This window comes from Vidua chalybeata, chromosome 1 (assembly GCF_026979565.1).
Source record: "Vidua chalybeata isolate OUT-0048 chromosome 1, bVidCha1 merged haplotype, whole genome shotgun sequence".
Taxonomy (NCBI): Eukaryota; Metazoa; Chordata; class Aves; order Passeriformes; family Viduidae; genus Vidua; species Vidua chalybeata.
This window is the reverse complement of record NC_071530.1, coordinates 58,929,316-58,945,393: the sequence shown is the minus strand read 5'-3', so window position 1 is coordinate 58,945,393 and position 16,078 is coordinate 58,929,316. Positions and strand designations below refer to the sequence as shown.

The window sequence follows — 16,078 nt, the reverse complement described above, 5'->3', positions numbered from 1 at the left end:
AGTTTTTTGTTGCAAGACTTGGATGATTATGTGCATGAGTCTTCCTCAAGGTATTTTGCAAGAACACTTTCACCCTTGAGACCCTCTTGACATCTATTTGGGAACATTATCTCTGTGAGTCATGCATGTATGTAAGTGCAGTTAGTTTTAAAGTGCTTATTTTGAGAGAGAAAGGGAAATATATGCAGTGTTGCTGAATCCATAACATTACAGGCATTCTACACAAGGACACAAGACACATGTGTTTATTAAAATAAAAAGCTTTAATGCTTTTGCATTTAAAAGACTTAGCAGAAAATAATTGCTACAAACATGCTACAACATACACGTTCAAAAAGTTTTCAGTGCTTTCTTTCAAAGTTCAGCATTTTGGCAAAAATAAGTTCTTCTGTATATACTTCAAAACTTGGCTATCATAATACTGATATAAAATACTTCATGTAAAGTCAGGTGCATAAAATACAATAAGTAATAAAACATACTGTTTGTATAAACATTTAAAGTATAAATTTCATTAGATAACATGCAAATACTGCAATATTTTAAATGGCACTTAAATATAGATACTGAGATTCTTTATATTTTGCATCCAATATGAGATTCTGAAATGTACAAAACTATAAAAAGAACACATCTCTTCACTGAAGTCAGGTACTAGCATAGAGCTTGATTGTCATTTTACAAGCAGTGAGCCCGAAGTCCTGCAAGTCTTCACTAGTCCAAGGAAAGATGTGTACTGAAATAAGCCCAGGGCTAGTTAGTTTTCTTCATAATAGAACATGAAAGCATATTTACATGAGAATAAACTCTTAAATTTTTGGTAAGGTAATTAAGTAGCAGCAATCTTTTTCTTCCAAAAATGATCTTTAAAATAGGTACATGTTTTTATTGTCACTGATATTCATCTGAATAATATAAAATTAGCATTCTTCAGTAAACTCAAAACACTGTTTAGTTCATGGCTGAAAAAAACCCTATAGGATCCCTTCTCCTCAAAATCATAAATCCATAATGTCAGAACCAGAACATATTTATGTTTCCAAGATCCATGGAAAACAATCTAATTGTGCTGAAACAGTCATCTGACTAGTTATGAATAAGAGAATAATCTTTTCACATTATTCAAATACTTTTAGTCCTTCATTGAAAAATGTAAGTTCACCAAATCTTCCATGTTTTTTTTTTCTGGTTCAGTGTTCAACAACTCCAAACGTTCTTCACAATACAAATGCCACAATGCCCATGCGTATTTCCCAAGCAGTTATATGCAGTATCTCAATGCTGATGACAAGGGGAATAGAAGGCTTATGAACAGGGAGTGCAGAGCAGGCACCACTTGAGCAGAAGCAGAAGAAATGCTAAATGAAACTTGCACTTGAGATGCAATTAGAGCTGACAGAGGCACATGTGATGCTAATGTTGGGCTGTCTGAATTGATCAGAGACTCGATCTTTTCTGCCTCTTTATTGCAGGCTTCAATCTAGAGGGAAAAAAAAGTTATTATTTCTCTTCTTACCATGTAAAACGCCAATGCAAAAATATTCCCATCAGCACATAAGATTTATATAATTTTGGGGAGTACTTGGAAAACAGATCAGAGGTCTCATCATAGACTTTGGTACTATGAAAACTCCTGTGGAAGCCCTGAGCGGTAGAAAAGGAAAAGGAAGGAAGCTATATACAAGTTAGTGTGGGATGATACATTTTGAATGTTGATGCAAAAAAGCCCACCATGAATTATCACTAAAGAAAGTGCCTCCAAAACTGAGGACTTCCTTCCTGACTGACCAGCTTAATTCCTTGAAGCCTGCAATGGTAGAAAAACCCAGATTTTCTCCCTCCTGGGATTGTTATTCCAAATGAGAGATAACTTATTTCCTTTATGGGAAAGGGAGAAAAGAATGGAAGTAACAGAACCTGGGAAACTGCAGGTTTCCATTACCCCATTGACATGATGATATTAATGAATTTATGTTAGGAAATTAATTTTTTCCACTTCATTTTCTACTGCACCCTAGAAAGAAATTTAGCAATAAGTCTCTTTAAAAGTATTGGAAGCTGCCTCTGGTGAAGTTTAAACTTGACAAGCTTAATATCTGGAGGTCCAAAGCTTTGAAAGTTGAGGAGTGTCTAGCTCAGCAATGGGTGCCACCAGTGAGGTAAGCAGTGGTAGCCTCTGATTTCGGAATCCTCCTCCCCCCAGGAATCTGACAGCATCTGCTGCAGATGGAGCGAGAGTTGACCAGGCTGGCAAGACTTTCCTTCCTAAGTCCTGGTAACATTTTGGGCTATTTCTGCTAGAGAAGGAGACAGAAGTTGGAGCTGAGTTGGACATAACAGGGCATGAGCAATCAAATTACACACAATGGATCTGCCTGAGAAACAAGCACCATCCCACACATACAAAAGTGAAGCAAATTCATGCTGGGTAAATAAAATAATAACATCATCTACCTGCAATGGTTTGGGATTCTGATCCACAGGAATGATGAGAATCACAATTTCTGATTCTATGCTTAAGTATCCAAACACATCACACTGTGGCACTGACACATGCAGACGGATTTTTTCAAGTATGTCAAGTACCGTTATCGGCTTTTTATTTGTTACCTGGAGGAAAACAAAGAACTCTGTGGATGATGTGGTATTATGGAAAATTCTCCTCCTCAGTTTTGTAACATTATGTCATGCCAGAAAATGTTTCAGCCATTCCAAATTCTACTCTAAATGCTAGCAAAAGACCTAAAGGATTCAATGCTTCTAAAATATCATTCAAAGAAATGATTCACTGATTCTAAAAAAACCTGAAAACCAACCCCTCCAAAAAAACCAAAAAACAAACAAACAAACAAACAAAAAAAGTGAAAGAAAGAAAGAGGAAAAATATTTACTTCTTATATTAACTGTGGTTTTGATATGTGTTGTTGTCCACCTTCATGGTTAGTGTGTCTATGTATCAGGTACCTCAAAAAAATGTAACTGGTTATCTGTTACAGGGGTTTGTGCTCCCACACTGGAAAACAAGAGGCAGGGCAGCCCTAGATTTATAGAACTCTGTAGTATTTGAAGGAGTTTTTTCTCACATGAACAAGGTGTCTGAACTAAAAGAGGCAGACATTACAATCCAGGTATTAGGGTACTTAGTAGGTGAGAGCAGTTATCACCAACTACTTGAATAAGACCAATACATTTCTTTAACTAGAAAGCCTTCTTCTAACAGAAACTAAAAATTCTTCTTCACAGTCACATGTTGTAATGTATGAACTGAGAAGCTGCAGTAGCCACTATGTCCCTGGTACCATTAGAGATGACAACTGGACAGCAATCCAGGATGCAGTCATGACCCAATAGATAGTGTTATTCAGCAAAATTGGTCAACACACATACACAGCACCTACAAACATAAAATCTCTGACAGGAAAGCACTAGAATCATAGATCATAGTAGAATCATGTAATTTGTCTGCATTATTACAAGTCAAAAACTGCAAACCGCTACAAACCACAGTATTACAAACTGCAAACCTGAGTCTGCTTGTTCATGCGTAATCTAACTCTGGTTTGTTTTGCATTGTAATTCGATTTATGACTCAGATAAGGAAATAAAGGAAAGTATAAGCAGCATAAGGAAAAAAAACCTCCTACAATCACAAATAACAACTAAAAAATAATGGCTTTTGTAACATGTTAACCTTTCAGGAGGAAGTGCATGGTAACTTGACTTTTCATATACCATTTAACATTAGGCATGACTGAACTGTTTACCCTTGCAAAATTATCCAGCTTGTCTTTGTCATATAAGATTCTCAGCATTCCAGCACATAGTGGACAGCAGGCTCCTATGTGAATTAAAGAAATCTCAGTAATAAAAACAAATAGTCTTTTCACTTTTAAGTAAGCAAGAGTCAAAATTTGAAAATTAACTGAGAATGAAAATAGCAAAATTACCAAAGCAAAGTAAATGTTTCAATTTCACAGCAGAATTACACATTTCTAATGTTTTTTTTAATATTGAAAACATTTATAATGCAAAATCAGTCACCTTTCAACACACATTTACTACTATCAGCATGAAGCAACACGATTAATTTTCATTCATTTTAAAATCCTTCATTATTGTAAGCTAAAAACTGGAGGCACTGTGTGTACCACAAGATTTTGTACAGATGCATGCATATCACCTATAGAAATTATGGATTTCAAGAGCTGATATAGCTAGGACATGACAGAAGCATTTATGCACATTGCAAGCATTAATTTCTGCAGTTACACCATGTTGGAGAGTAAAATCTTTATATAACAAGGGAGAAAAAGTGCTTGTCTGACAGACATCGTATTTCTCCAACTGTTTTTCCTCACCATGTCAGAAACCAAAGGGATAATATTTCAACTTTCTATCCATGCCTCTGTATTAAATCCACTCTCCAAGTTATATGCAATTCACATTCACAGAGTGACATTTACAGTACTAAATGTTATTACAAAGTATGAAGACCTTTTTCAAAGGGGGTGACAAAGGAGAAAAAGAAATAAAACTTCCATTTCAAGAACAGAGCTATCCTTGCTCTGTGTATTACCTATGATGAGTTGTTTCATAAAGGAAGCACTTGTGAAAACAATAAAAAACTGGTTCAAACCAGCACACTGCAAAACTACTCCTGCTGTCTTCCACAGCACTGTGAATACATATGGTATTTTACTCTGTCTTCTAATTAAATACCATCTTTGCCCTTCTGGGAACCCTATGCTGATGACAGCTCAGCATTCCACTATGGTATCTGTGCTGCCACTTCCAAAAAATTACTCATCGGATTCCTAGAAGCATCGTACCCTGGACACCACAGAGCTCATTCGTTTCTCCCAAACCCATCCCAGCTGCCAGTCTCTAAGAGACTGAAGGAGCATCCCCCTAAGGCCAAGGCCTTTCCAATTCAGGTTTACTCATCTGAGTCCTGTTACTGGCTTGTTCTAGCCCTAAGCAGAGTCATTACTTTATGCTTTCTGTTAATGTAACATTTAAAGCCTGTGTTTTGTTCCAAGTATTGCCCTATTTATCCCCAGAGCCCGGAGCACTCTCCCCTCTCTGCAGTGACCTGCCGCACCTGGCGCAAGGACTGGTTTGCAGCCGGTGGCAGAGAGCTGGGGACACCTGACAAAGGCACACTCGGAGTGGAAGCCGTAGTTGGAGAGCGCGCCCACGGCCTGGCAGTGCCCCTGATAGTCCACGGCCACACGGTTGGCGTAGGCGGCGCAGACGCTGCCGTAGGTCTCCCCGTTGTGTCCGCACACGGGCTCCAGCGACCTGCAGAAGGGCTGTAACACACAGCAACGCCGGCAGCGTCAGCTCAGCCCTGCTGCACAAACTGCTGAGTAGTTTCAACACGAGGAAAGCCAACGTTAATGGGAATTCACTACTAATATTGTCAGAACTTTGAAAAGGTAGGAAATCCAGAGGAAATAACCTGCCAGTTTATGAATAGGCCAAAAAAGAAAAGGGTAAGTCCTTCAAGAAGGTGACAGAGTCTGAGAAATGCACAATAAAACATATTGCAGAAACGAACAACTTTTGTTCTTCCAGTGCTTAAATAAAATGACCATATTTAAATCAACTTTTATAATCAATTAAAATCATTATAATTTCACTATACCTTAAAATATTCTATTAATAAAATTAATTTAACAACTCATTTTTTGTGCTTAAAATTTAGTGTGCATGCACATGTGTTTCTAACACATTGTATATTTTTATATATCACTTATTTACCTATATTACTTATATTTGTATATGTGTTATTGTAAGGTGACAGAAGTAGCTCATCTAACACCACCACAGAGAGTGGTGGGATGCAAAAACGAAACCTAATTTTAATCCTTCCCAAGGATTAATATGAAGACTAATCAAATGCAGACTAACTAGGAAATTATTACAGACTCCTAGTCTGTAAATAGATCCTGAGCAATGAACTTGGTAAACCTGAGGCACAATCACACAAAAAGCTAAAGACTTTGTATGACTGGGCATTATTTTATATTTCAACAAGTTAATATCAGTAAGAATTAGCATTTAAGTAACCACGGAACTGCACTAATTACTACAAACACATCTTAGCGTTGCAAGCTTTAATAGCATATATAGGAAGATATAAATATCAAGAGTATTACCCCCAAGAAAGCTTAAGTAGAGCTTTTGATTGACTTTGAGACAACTGTTAACTAAAGCAGAGAAAGATTTGACAAAATTCTGAAGATTGTGAGATTATTTTTATAATAGTTAAAAATAAGTTTTTAGATTACTACTTTTTATTAGAATATTTTATAAGCTATAAACTCCAAAAAGAATACTTAAAAAAAGACCCAAATAAACAAACAATACTTAAAAAATTAAAATAAAAACTGTTAAGTTGAACACCAAGGAACAAAGAAGATTTGATACTTATTGCCAGAACCACTTCCTACCTGGCATGGTCCTCGGTATGCCAAACTTTTTCCTTTTTGGTACAAAGTACACAAGTTAGTGTATTCCACATTGTCTGTGTCACAAACAGGATCCCGTGTCTGGTCACAATTTAACTGCCTTGGCACACATTCATTCTGGCTGCATTCAAACTTCTCAAAACTGGTCAAGCAAACTTGTTTCTTTGGTATGCACCTGCAGAAAGTTAATAATTTCATGTCATGTCACGGGATTATTTTTTGAGGGAAAATATTTTCAGTGAAATTTTCTCCAGTGCTTTAGACCTAACTGTGGTTCAGCAGAGCTGCAGGAAATAAAAGTGATAGAACATTCTGAATAGCCCTTTTCAGGTCTCATCACAAACCTGGGACAGTTTCACACCATGTTTACTCAATGATGTCAAAACAACTGCAGTTTCTGATAACATTTATCTTTTACCACGTATTTTTCAATGGATTACTGACAAATGCTTGGAAAAACTTCTTACCTACCTCCCATACTTCATTTTGTAGATGAATATTTAGCAACAGGTAGGCTAGAGAAAACATGGAAACAGCAAGAAGAAAAGATTCTATTGCAGAGGTCTAGTCTTTCCCTTCTCTGAGAAAGGGGTGAAAACAAGACCTACAAGATTATATGGTTTCAATTACAAATATCTAATTGGATTCTAGCTTTAGAGGTTTGGAATATTGTACAACATCCCATCTAGAGGATGACTGCAAACAAACAGAAAAATCTTGTATTTACTCTTTCTTACCGTCCATTCCTCTGCAGAGACAAGTACAGACAGAAAACCAGCACAATTTCTTTCCTTTTTGTATAAAACATGTACCTTCCATGATCTTATCTGCAAAACATTTGGCATAGGCCCTGCAAGGCATCCCTCTGCAAGAGAAATGCCAGCCAATGCAGTCTGCTGAGCAAGCTGATGAAAGGTCTCATGGCCTCTCTGGACAACTCCCTCCTTCAATAAATTACAGCAGTGCTGCCACCACTGGATAATGCACAATATGTCCTTATTCTCTCTTGAGTGCTGCACTCCCATGCATTAAAGACACGCCTTTGATATTAGGGAAGGCTTGGAAATTCTGAGATTTAAACACTTCACAAGTGGAATGTAAGATCCTAAATACATTCCAAGTGCATCAGGGGCATTTTCAGATGAGCATGTTCAGTTTGAGCTGTATTACCAAAACAATGGTAATACATTGTTAATAAATTGACCCAGAAAAATGTATTGTGTACAATCCTTTACTGAAACTACAAGTTGAAGTTCTAAGCATAATGGTATTTTGAAAAACTGGAAAGCCTCTATGTCCTCTCCAAATTTCAAACATAAAAAGTAAAAAATGTTTATCCACAATGCAGGTTTGAAATTCCAATTTTGAATGACATTATGGCTGTAACAGCTACAAAACTACAGTGTTTTCTCAGTATTTTTCTGCATCATGGCATTATAAGTGCAGAAAAAGGAAAAAACCCTAAAATTGCTACAATCAGCTTTCATGAAAGCACAATATTACACAACTTATTTTGATGGCTTTCTTTTAAAACAGAAAAATGCACTAATTCAAAGGAGACTGCAATATTGCACAACACTGGGAAAACTGAAGACAGAGACCAATATTGTGAGCCACAGACTTTGATCTCTGTAAGAAAGGTCAGATTTTTTTTTTTTTGCCTGAGACTAGTACAAAGCATATTTTTGTTTTAATATATTTGTCTATGCAGATTTTGCTTTTCTTGATATTGAAAAATGAGAGGTTGTACAGACATAGTTTTCACAAGATTTCAGTCTAAGAAAAAAAAAGGGTGATTGATATTTTCCTATTTTAGAGACAAAAAGCACAGATTACTGACTGAATAAGCAAGACTGACTCCAAGTCTTGAATTCAGATGTGGGTCTTCTTTGTAAACTAGTAAAAGGTGTGAAACAAAGTAGTAAATGACAGTTATTGCCATTTTGACAAAATCTGATTCTCCCACTTTTGAAAGTATATGTGAAGTCTCCTTTATTGCTAAACTGAGATCTGCATAATGAATTTAATTGACACAGTATTACAAAACTGGAACCAAGAACTGGCAGTTATTACAGTCCAATATTACTAACTATGATAAATAAAAAGCAGCTACTTCAAACAGTTATTTTTATTGGAATACCCCCAAAGTAGAATGTTACAATATACAACACATTCAAAGAACACGTAAATCTGCTTTATGAGTGGACGAAGCAAAAGAAAAACTGAAAAACATATTCTGCTTTTACCTTTGATTTTTATTACAAGGGTTTGGGTTGCAAGGATCCTTGGAAATACACGATCCAAATTCAAACTGGTTGTCCTGGAGCCCAACGCAGCGAGCTATGCACGCGCTGGGATATGTGCGCCCGTTCTGGCCACAGACTGGGACAAACTGGTCCACACAGTTACAGGGCAAACCTGCAAGAGCAATGCACAGAACAGGGACTGGGTGCACACTCATTTTCCATGATACAAGATACACAAGGTGTCACTGAGGCGTCTCGCCTTCAGCCCCTTTCTCCAACCTGCCATTTAGTAGTGCTGGAGGCACAAGGAGCAGGAAGAGAGTTTGTGTCCTGCCTCTTTGCTCATTCTACTCAGCTTTCTCCATTTTTCCTCTAAACTCTTTATCTCTCTCATACCTAGTGCACCCTGTCTCTACTTACTTTTACGTGTTACTTGAGGTTTTATTTTTCAGTATTGATTTTCTTCTTTAAAGTATGTGCTTTTTCCTGCAGTGCAGGTTGGATGTGAGAAAAAGAAATAGTTAAAAAAACATAGCAATAACAAACTATCGGGTGCTTTCCATTAGTACTGCAGAAAGAATTTAGTTGATAATTTCTGCTCTAAAAATACTCAACTTAGAGTTTTCATGGTTTGGAAAGTTACCTGTAAACTTCCGACGCTCATCCTCTGAGCTGTGCTCAGTTAGGCACTGACGTGTCGAACAAATCAAGTTTCCAGCAAAACAGGAACAGACATTGCAATCTATATTAAAGGATGCTCCATGGCCTTCAAATAAATTAAGTAAATACATATAATTAATGCAAATACACCCAAAGACTACATATTCATATGCACTACATAGATACTACATTCTCATTATTGCTTCTGTAATTTCTCTTTTCAGTGTATTTGCCCACTGAAATTTCCATCCTTTTTTTTTCAATAGATTTCAAGTTTTGCTTTATTCACTTACAGAAAAGCCTGTTCACATATGGTTTTGATTAATTAGTTAACCACAGAAGCAAGCACTTAGTCCTTTCAAAGTCTGTATAAATTAGGTTTTCTGTTTATTTTTTTTAAGAACAATAAATTCTGGCTAGCAAGTTTCGTATTTTCTTAAAGGTAAAGCTTTTGTAAAGACACATTCTTCTAAATGAAATTTACATAAGCTTCCTAAACTTTTAGTCTCACACATAAAGCACAACTTGTATGTGTTTGTCAAGAGGTAAAAGTTCCAATGCTTCATTCCAGCCTTTGTTGGATTGGAATAAGTGAGTAATATTTTCACACCTGAATCTAAGAATCAAACTGCAAACTTAAGAGGATTTTTCTTCAGTTTAGCAACGCCAGTTTGGTTTTCTGAACTGCCCATATGACTGCCCTTTGCTGTGATATATGTTTTATATCAAATCAATTCACATCGATGACAAGACTCTGATCTATCTGTAACCAAACTGGTTATCAAAGACTACAAAAATGTACACAGCTCTTGAGGAAAATGCAATAGTAATTACCTTATAAAATAAGCCAATTACAAAATAAGGTAATTCCCTCCCATCTCTTCAAAGGGTTGAGATTGAGAATTAGAATTTTAAAGAAAACATTACACAGGCTTGAAACCCCTCAGGACTGGAGCAATTCAGAAGACAAATGAGGGCAGAAAAGAGGGGGTGGAAGAGAAAGCCTCTGTAGCACAAAAAAGCTCTCTTTACACCACAGTACTTCTCAAAGGAGCAAAGAACTTGCCAGCAGGGAAGAAGAAAAGCTTAGAAGGTAATGCCAAACACAGGATCTCAGGTGATTCTTCAGAGTACCTGACTTAGGATCCACCTGAAAACTGTGCTGGGCTATTGTCTTTCACTGTCAAAGAGTGCACACAGCAACCTGTCCTCATCAGTAATCATTTTATTGGGTGGAGTCAACTCACAACAAAAAAAAAAAAAAAAAAAAAAAAAAAAACCAGCATCATTCAAAACATTCAGAGTTGTTTTCTTTATAGAGAATGGTTTTAAAAAACACAGTTCAGATGTTATGTCTAAACCCTTTTTTTATATGACTGACATATAAACCAATGAAATATAGTTACTGCAAAATATTTACATGGTGACCATAAACTTTTAATTCTTTGCTTTCAATGCATCATCTAACAAATTTGGAACCTAGTAATTTTTATTTTTTTATAACATAATACCTAGAGTCTTAATCACCATAAACACTACATAAGACACTATGGCAAAAGAGGAAGCTGTCTGGTTTTGGGGTTGTGGTAGTTTGTTTGTTTTTAAATGGACAGCACTTACTGAAAATCTACAGCTACACATACTGTTATGGTTCCCAGAACAAGTGAGAGCTGTACACTGTGCAACCATAAAATACAAATACAGCATCAAACATCTTTGTGATTATTTTCACCAATAATCTGAAAACCTACAAGTTTCCTTGAATAGAATGGTCCATAAAAAGTCACAGTCACCATTTAAAAACTGTATTTGTTAACAACTGTATCTTAAAAGTACTGTATCTTAAAAGTATCCACTTTCACCAGATATTTTCTACAACTGCCCATCAAATATATTGTTAATGTTAAGATGTTTTCATTGTTCTGCTTCCATGAACAAATAGTACCAACTCTGAAAAAAAAAAAAGAAAATAACAGAAGAAAAGTTTTAAATATGTTTGGCTGCCTTTTATCTTCTTTGGACAAAAAACAACAAAAAACCAGATTCCAAAATCCCCCATTCCATTCCCTGGAATACTGCAGGTAGACTTTCCTGAGTGATGAAAATAATAGTTCAATTGATTATTTAGCTCAACTTGGTATCTTTTGTGAGAAAGAAATATCCCAATTTCCCAGTCTTTCATGATTTAGCGTTTGGTTCCCAATCTGAAAATTATGTTTGTGACAAATGAAACTACAAAAAGTGCCTTGCTTCTTAAGTTTTACTTAATGCGAAAATAACTCATATCACATGGTAAAAAAGAAACCTCAGTTATTTTGGACTCATGAGATTATTTTTACCTTGCTTTAGCTCTGCTTGGACAACAGTCTGACAGTAGTTTAAAAGGGCTGATTTACAGACACTAAACAATGTCCAGTGCTGAGCTATGCAACTGTTCACTAGCAGAATATGTCTTGCTTGCTGATTAAAAGGCACCAACTTCGATAGGTCACAGCTCAGCACAGACTCCATTTTACATTCAAGACCTTTTGTAAGTTTCCCCCTACCTTAGTAACTTTTTTTTTATTTTGGTTTTTTGTTTTTGATTTTGTTTTCTTTTCCCAAGATTATAATGCCAGTTTGCATGACAAAAATACACATTTAAAGCTCTAAAGCAAAGAGTAAATCTGAAAATAAATCAATATAATCTTCTAAGAAGCACCTGTCACATCTCCTTGAACTCCTTGGACTGTCAGATTAGATAGAACCCAATTAATCCTTGTTACCCATGCCAATTTAAACAGGGGGCTGCCATGGTGAGGAAGACTTTAAAAACCTGAGTGTTCAATGCACCTTCATCATCATCATGTATTTGCTTACACGTTTATTTTTAGGCATATGTTAGCCCCATGGATAAATATGTTTAGTGGAAGAGCCAAAGAAAAGGAAAAGGAGGAATTAGGATGAATCAAGCAGGAAGATGTGTGGGAAAGCAAAGGCAAGAGGGGAAAAAAAGACTGGTTCAATGTAGACAGGTAGCTGGACAGTATGCCTTTCTCACTAAACCCTACACTTGATCACCACAACTTATCCTATATTTTAATTTAATCCCATTTTTACACTTCTAAGATACCTGCTTCCTACTCTGAATAGCTGCATGAGTACTCACAAACCTTAAGCTGAATGAATCACTAAGTAGGGAAAAGAGGTCTTTGTGCCAACCACTGAAGTGGAAACACAAACCTTGGGAGTTGACCGGCCCAGATGCCACAAGCCACTGGAAGGAAGAAAAAAACCCCAACAAATCCAAAACAACCCTTCACCAACCATTTGGAGCTAGTAGAGAAACCATCCCATGCTAAAAAGAAATATTGTACTGAGAATACCCTTCACACAGGACTGTGATTGATTTGAGACAGGCAGAGTTCAGTACTGATTGCAACAGTGGAACCCTCCAGCATATGTAAGACTTAACCCAGCACTAAAAATAGGGATGCAGTCATCATCTTTTGTATTTTCTGATAAACTCTGAATTCAGATCCTCTGTGTCTTCTCAAGTAGCTCAAAATTCCTTAGGTAAGGAGCAGGTGCTGGATGCATCACTACTCTATTACTTACTTTTCCTTTGTCCTCCAACAATGCATGATTTCTGGAGGTCAACACAACGCATTTCCATGCAGTTCTCCAGCAAGCCACTGTGTCCACAGGTACAAATCTTGTAACACCCAACATCACCAGTTGAGGATGGAACTTGGATAAGTGTATCTTGTCGGACAAGAAAATCGGAGGCTTCTCCCAGTTTGCAGCCTGAATACAAGGAAAAATTTTAGCTCGTAAGTAGTAAACATGTGGGCAAGTGCCACTACTGAAATTAATTACTACACTGACTTGCAAAAAACATAAGGTGTTCTTGAGCAGCCTTACTCTTGCCCTTTTATTCACCCATTTCACAGAGGCAATAAACAGCAAAAATAGAAGACAGTTGCTTGAGACAAAGTTCTGAAGTACCTGTAAAGAGGTTACTTCTGAGAAATAGACTTGAAATTAAAATTCTCAAGTATTTTAATTTTTCAGCTCTGTAGTAGTATGAAACATATTATATGACAAATACTACACATGCTTCACCCTCTCCAATACAGAATTTGAATTAAAGGGTCTCACAAGCAAAGCCCCGTTATTTCCCTTCTCTCACATATTTTATTGTGCCTTTCTTCTCTACTTGTACCTCTTAAGTGAACACTGAAGGATTCTTACAAGAGATGTGAAGAGGAGAGAAAGGGAGAAAAAGCAGGAAAAGTAGATTTAAAAAAGAATGGAAACAAAATAACTGTTTTAAAAATTGCAAGGAAAAATAATAAAACAAATAGCAGATTGAAATAACCCTACTAGGGGTGAACTGCAACAAACCCCCTGAAACTTTCAGCCAGTAAAAAGACTGAATTAAAAATATAAAGTCACTTTCCTTCCACCTTCAGAGGAAGTAAATTGTCTCTTCAAAAGCTCTGTATAAGCTTGTTTTCAGATGACTTTGAATGACTTTTGCAGCAAGTGAAGACAATACAACCTCTATAGTAATAAGGCTCAGCTTTCCAGGAAAACAAAAATATTTGTAAGGGTCATAGAAGTGTAACTAAAACAATATCCCTAGCTTCACACAAAGAATGATCTGAAGTCTCTCCTCACTTTTAAAAGAGCTCAAGTAGAGCAGATGTATGAGTGAGGCAAAATCCAGCTTTCCTTTTTAATTAGGAACCACTGGGGAAAACTACTACTCAGCCATAGAACTGCTGGAAGAAAAGAGGCTGAGGGAACTGATGTGAGACAGCTATGGCAATGTTCTCTATCACCTCCTCTAGAACACGCAATTCAGTGTAAAAATTGAGTGAGAGTGTTGCTCTCACTTGCTCAGTCACACGCATGTTCAAGTGGTCACCAAATGCACACTTTCCGCACTGCTTCAAGAACTACAGCTGACCCCTCATGTCACTGAATGACACCTCCTGCTTTAAAGGAAAGGGGAAAACTATGGTAAGCACTACCAGTACCTTAGGGCAGAACAATGAAGGGGTTGTAGAATTTGGACGTTGCAGAGTCTCACTTCCTTTTGTAGGTTTGATCCTTGTTACTGACACCACCCAACCCTGCCATTTCAAAGTCAGGTACCTGAAACTTATTCTGCATGGGGCTCTCTCCCCAGTCAGCTCACATTTACACATGGTGCAGATGTTAGACAACACCAGTGTTCTAAAAAAGCAGTTCCCAAATGACCATAACTGTCTTTCTGGTGAGGTGCAACCACATTAAATGTGTCACTGAAGGGAGCGGAAGGAGAAACGCCGTTAGCTGCATGTCCAGACATCGTTGGTGGAAGGGCTGGGCATTGAGTCAGTAGGAGGGGAGCTGTGGCACTGTGTATCTCTTGGTTCCTCTGGGTTGTATTCCTCTCTTTTTCTTATCTCCCTTTTCATCAGCAGCACCCTGACAATTATTATTATTAACTTTATTTCAGTGACTAAACTGTTCCTGGCCAGGCCAGAGGGGAAAGCGAGTGAGTGGCTGTGCAGTACTCAGGTGTCAGCTGGGTTAAACCATGGCACAGTAGTTCACTTCAAAATCTTCGACAACATTTCAGTGGTATGTTTATCTGCAAAATTCAGTAAAGAGAAGCCCAAAAAACCTTACCAGGCACACACAAATATGGAAGACACAGCTCTCCAGATTGACATCCTTTTCTATTTACTTCACATAGCTGATTAGCTGCACATGGGTTTGGATTACATGGATGTGTGACATCTTCTACAATGTTGCCTAAAGAACTTGGGCCTGAAAACAGAATACACATAATCTACACTGATTTAAATGAGGCTTATGTTTCTTCAGCAAAGCATGACATTTCGTACATCCATTAAAATAATATTTTTGCCAATTCTGTGAAAATTTTTTACTTTAATTATAAATGTAGAAGTGCTATATGACCAGGTAGTTATCTTATTTCAATAGTTTAATCCTCAGTCCTGGAAATAACGACCCAGATAATCCTTCACAAACAAAATATATTTTCTTTATCTTGTCTGCCCAATAATTTTCCTGTCACATATGTCCAATACAAGAAGGAATAGAAGCAGTGAACTATGGCAACTAGAAAATTCAAATTTTCTCTAATACACTAAATAAAATGTCTCAAATTCAATACAATTTTAAGATCAAGAATGAGTATTATTAAAGTAATGACAAGCATTCAAAGTATCCTGGTTTCTAATTTTTCTGCATAGGTATGTTAGTACTTACTCAGGTAAGTATCCAAGGGTATACAGTTCTCCAAGTCATCTGTTGGAGATAAGAGCTCACAAATACTCTCAGCTGAGTGGCCTTCAGGGAATTTATTATGATCTCCACACTTCTTCAGTATTTCCACACAATCTGATCTACAGGTAAATAAAAAGACAGAACTTCATGAAGACTACTTGAAGAAAAAAGGGCTTATATGAAAAAGATTTCTTTCTATGTTATTCTGTTATTCCCTTCCCTGAATCCACAACTTTCCCAATATGCCTCACAGCAGAGTGTTTATATATATATATATATATATATATATATATATATATATATATATTTGCTATATTTTATGTAGGAGGAAGGAACAAATTTGTGACACAAAGACAGAAACTACTGCTTGTACTACTCCTCTTTGACTTCAGGCTTGGTGATCTTCATTTTCTA

The 16,078-nt window shown here is 36.8% G+C and overlaps 1 protein-coding gene across 2 annotated transcripts in view; it reads right to left on the bottom strand.

Moving 5' to 3' along the window:
* Window positions 1-244: 244 nt before the first annotated feature.
* The window catches only part of RECK (reversion inducing cysteine rich protein with kazal motifs), a 44,763-nt gene continuing 28,929 nt past the window's right edge, over window positions 245-16,078 (bottom strand). For both annotated transcript variants that reach the window (XM_053955358.1, XM_053955367.1), the window contains 10 exons: window positions 15,647-15,783; window positions 15,041-15,181; window positions 12,977-13,165; window positions 9,363-9,485; window positions 8,720-8,891; window positions 6,456-6,648; window positions 5,102-5,312; window positions 3,765-3,838; window positions 2,455-2,610; window positions 245-1,480 (listed from right to left, as the gene is read on the bottom strand). In XM_053955358.1, the coding sequence (XP_053811333.1) occupies window positions 1,262-1,480; window positions 2,455-2,610; window positions 3,765-3,838; window positions 5,102-5,312; window positions 6,456-6,648; window positions 8,720-8,891; window positions 9,363-9,485; window positions 12,977-13,165; window positions 15,041-15,181; window positions 15,647-15,783 (1,615 nt within the window). In that variant the 3' untranslated portion in view covers window positions 245-1,261. The remainder of the gene's footprint in view (window positions 1,481-2,454; window positions 2,611-3,764; window positions 3,839-5,101; window positions 5,313-6,455; window positions 6,649-8,719; window positions 8,892-9,362; window positions 9,486-12,976; window positions 13,166-15,040; window positions 15,182-15,646; window positions 15,784-16,078) is intronic.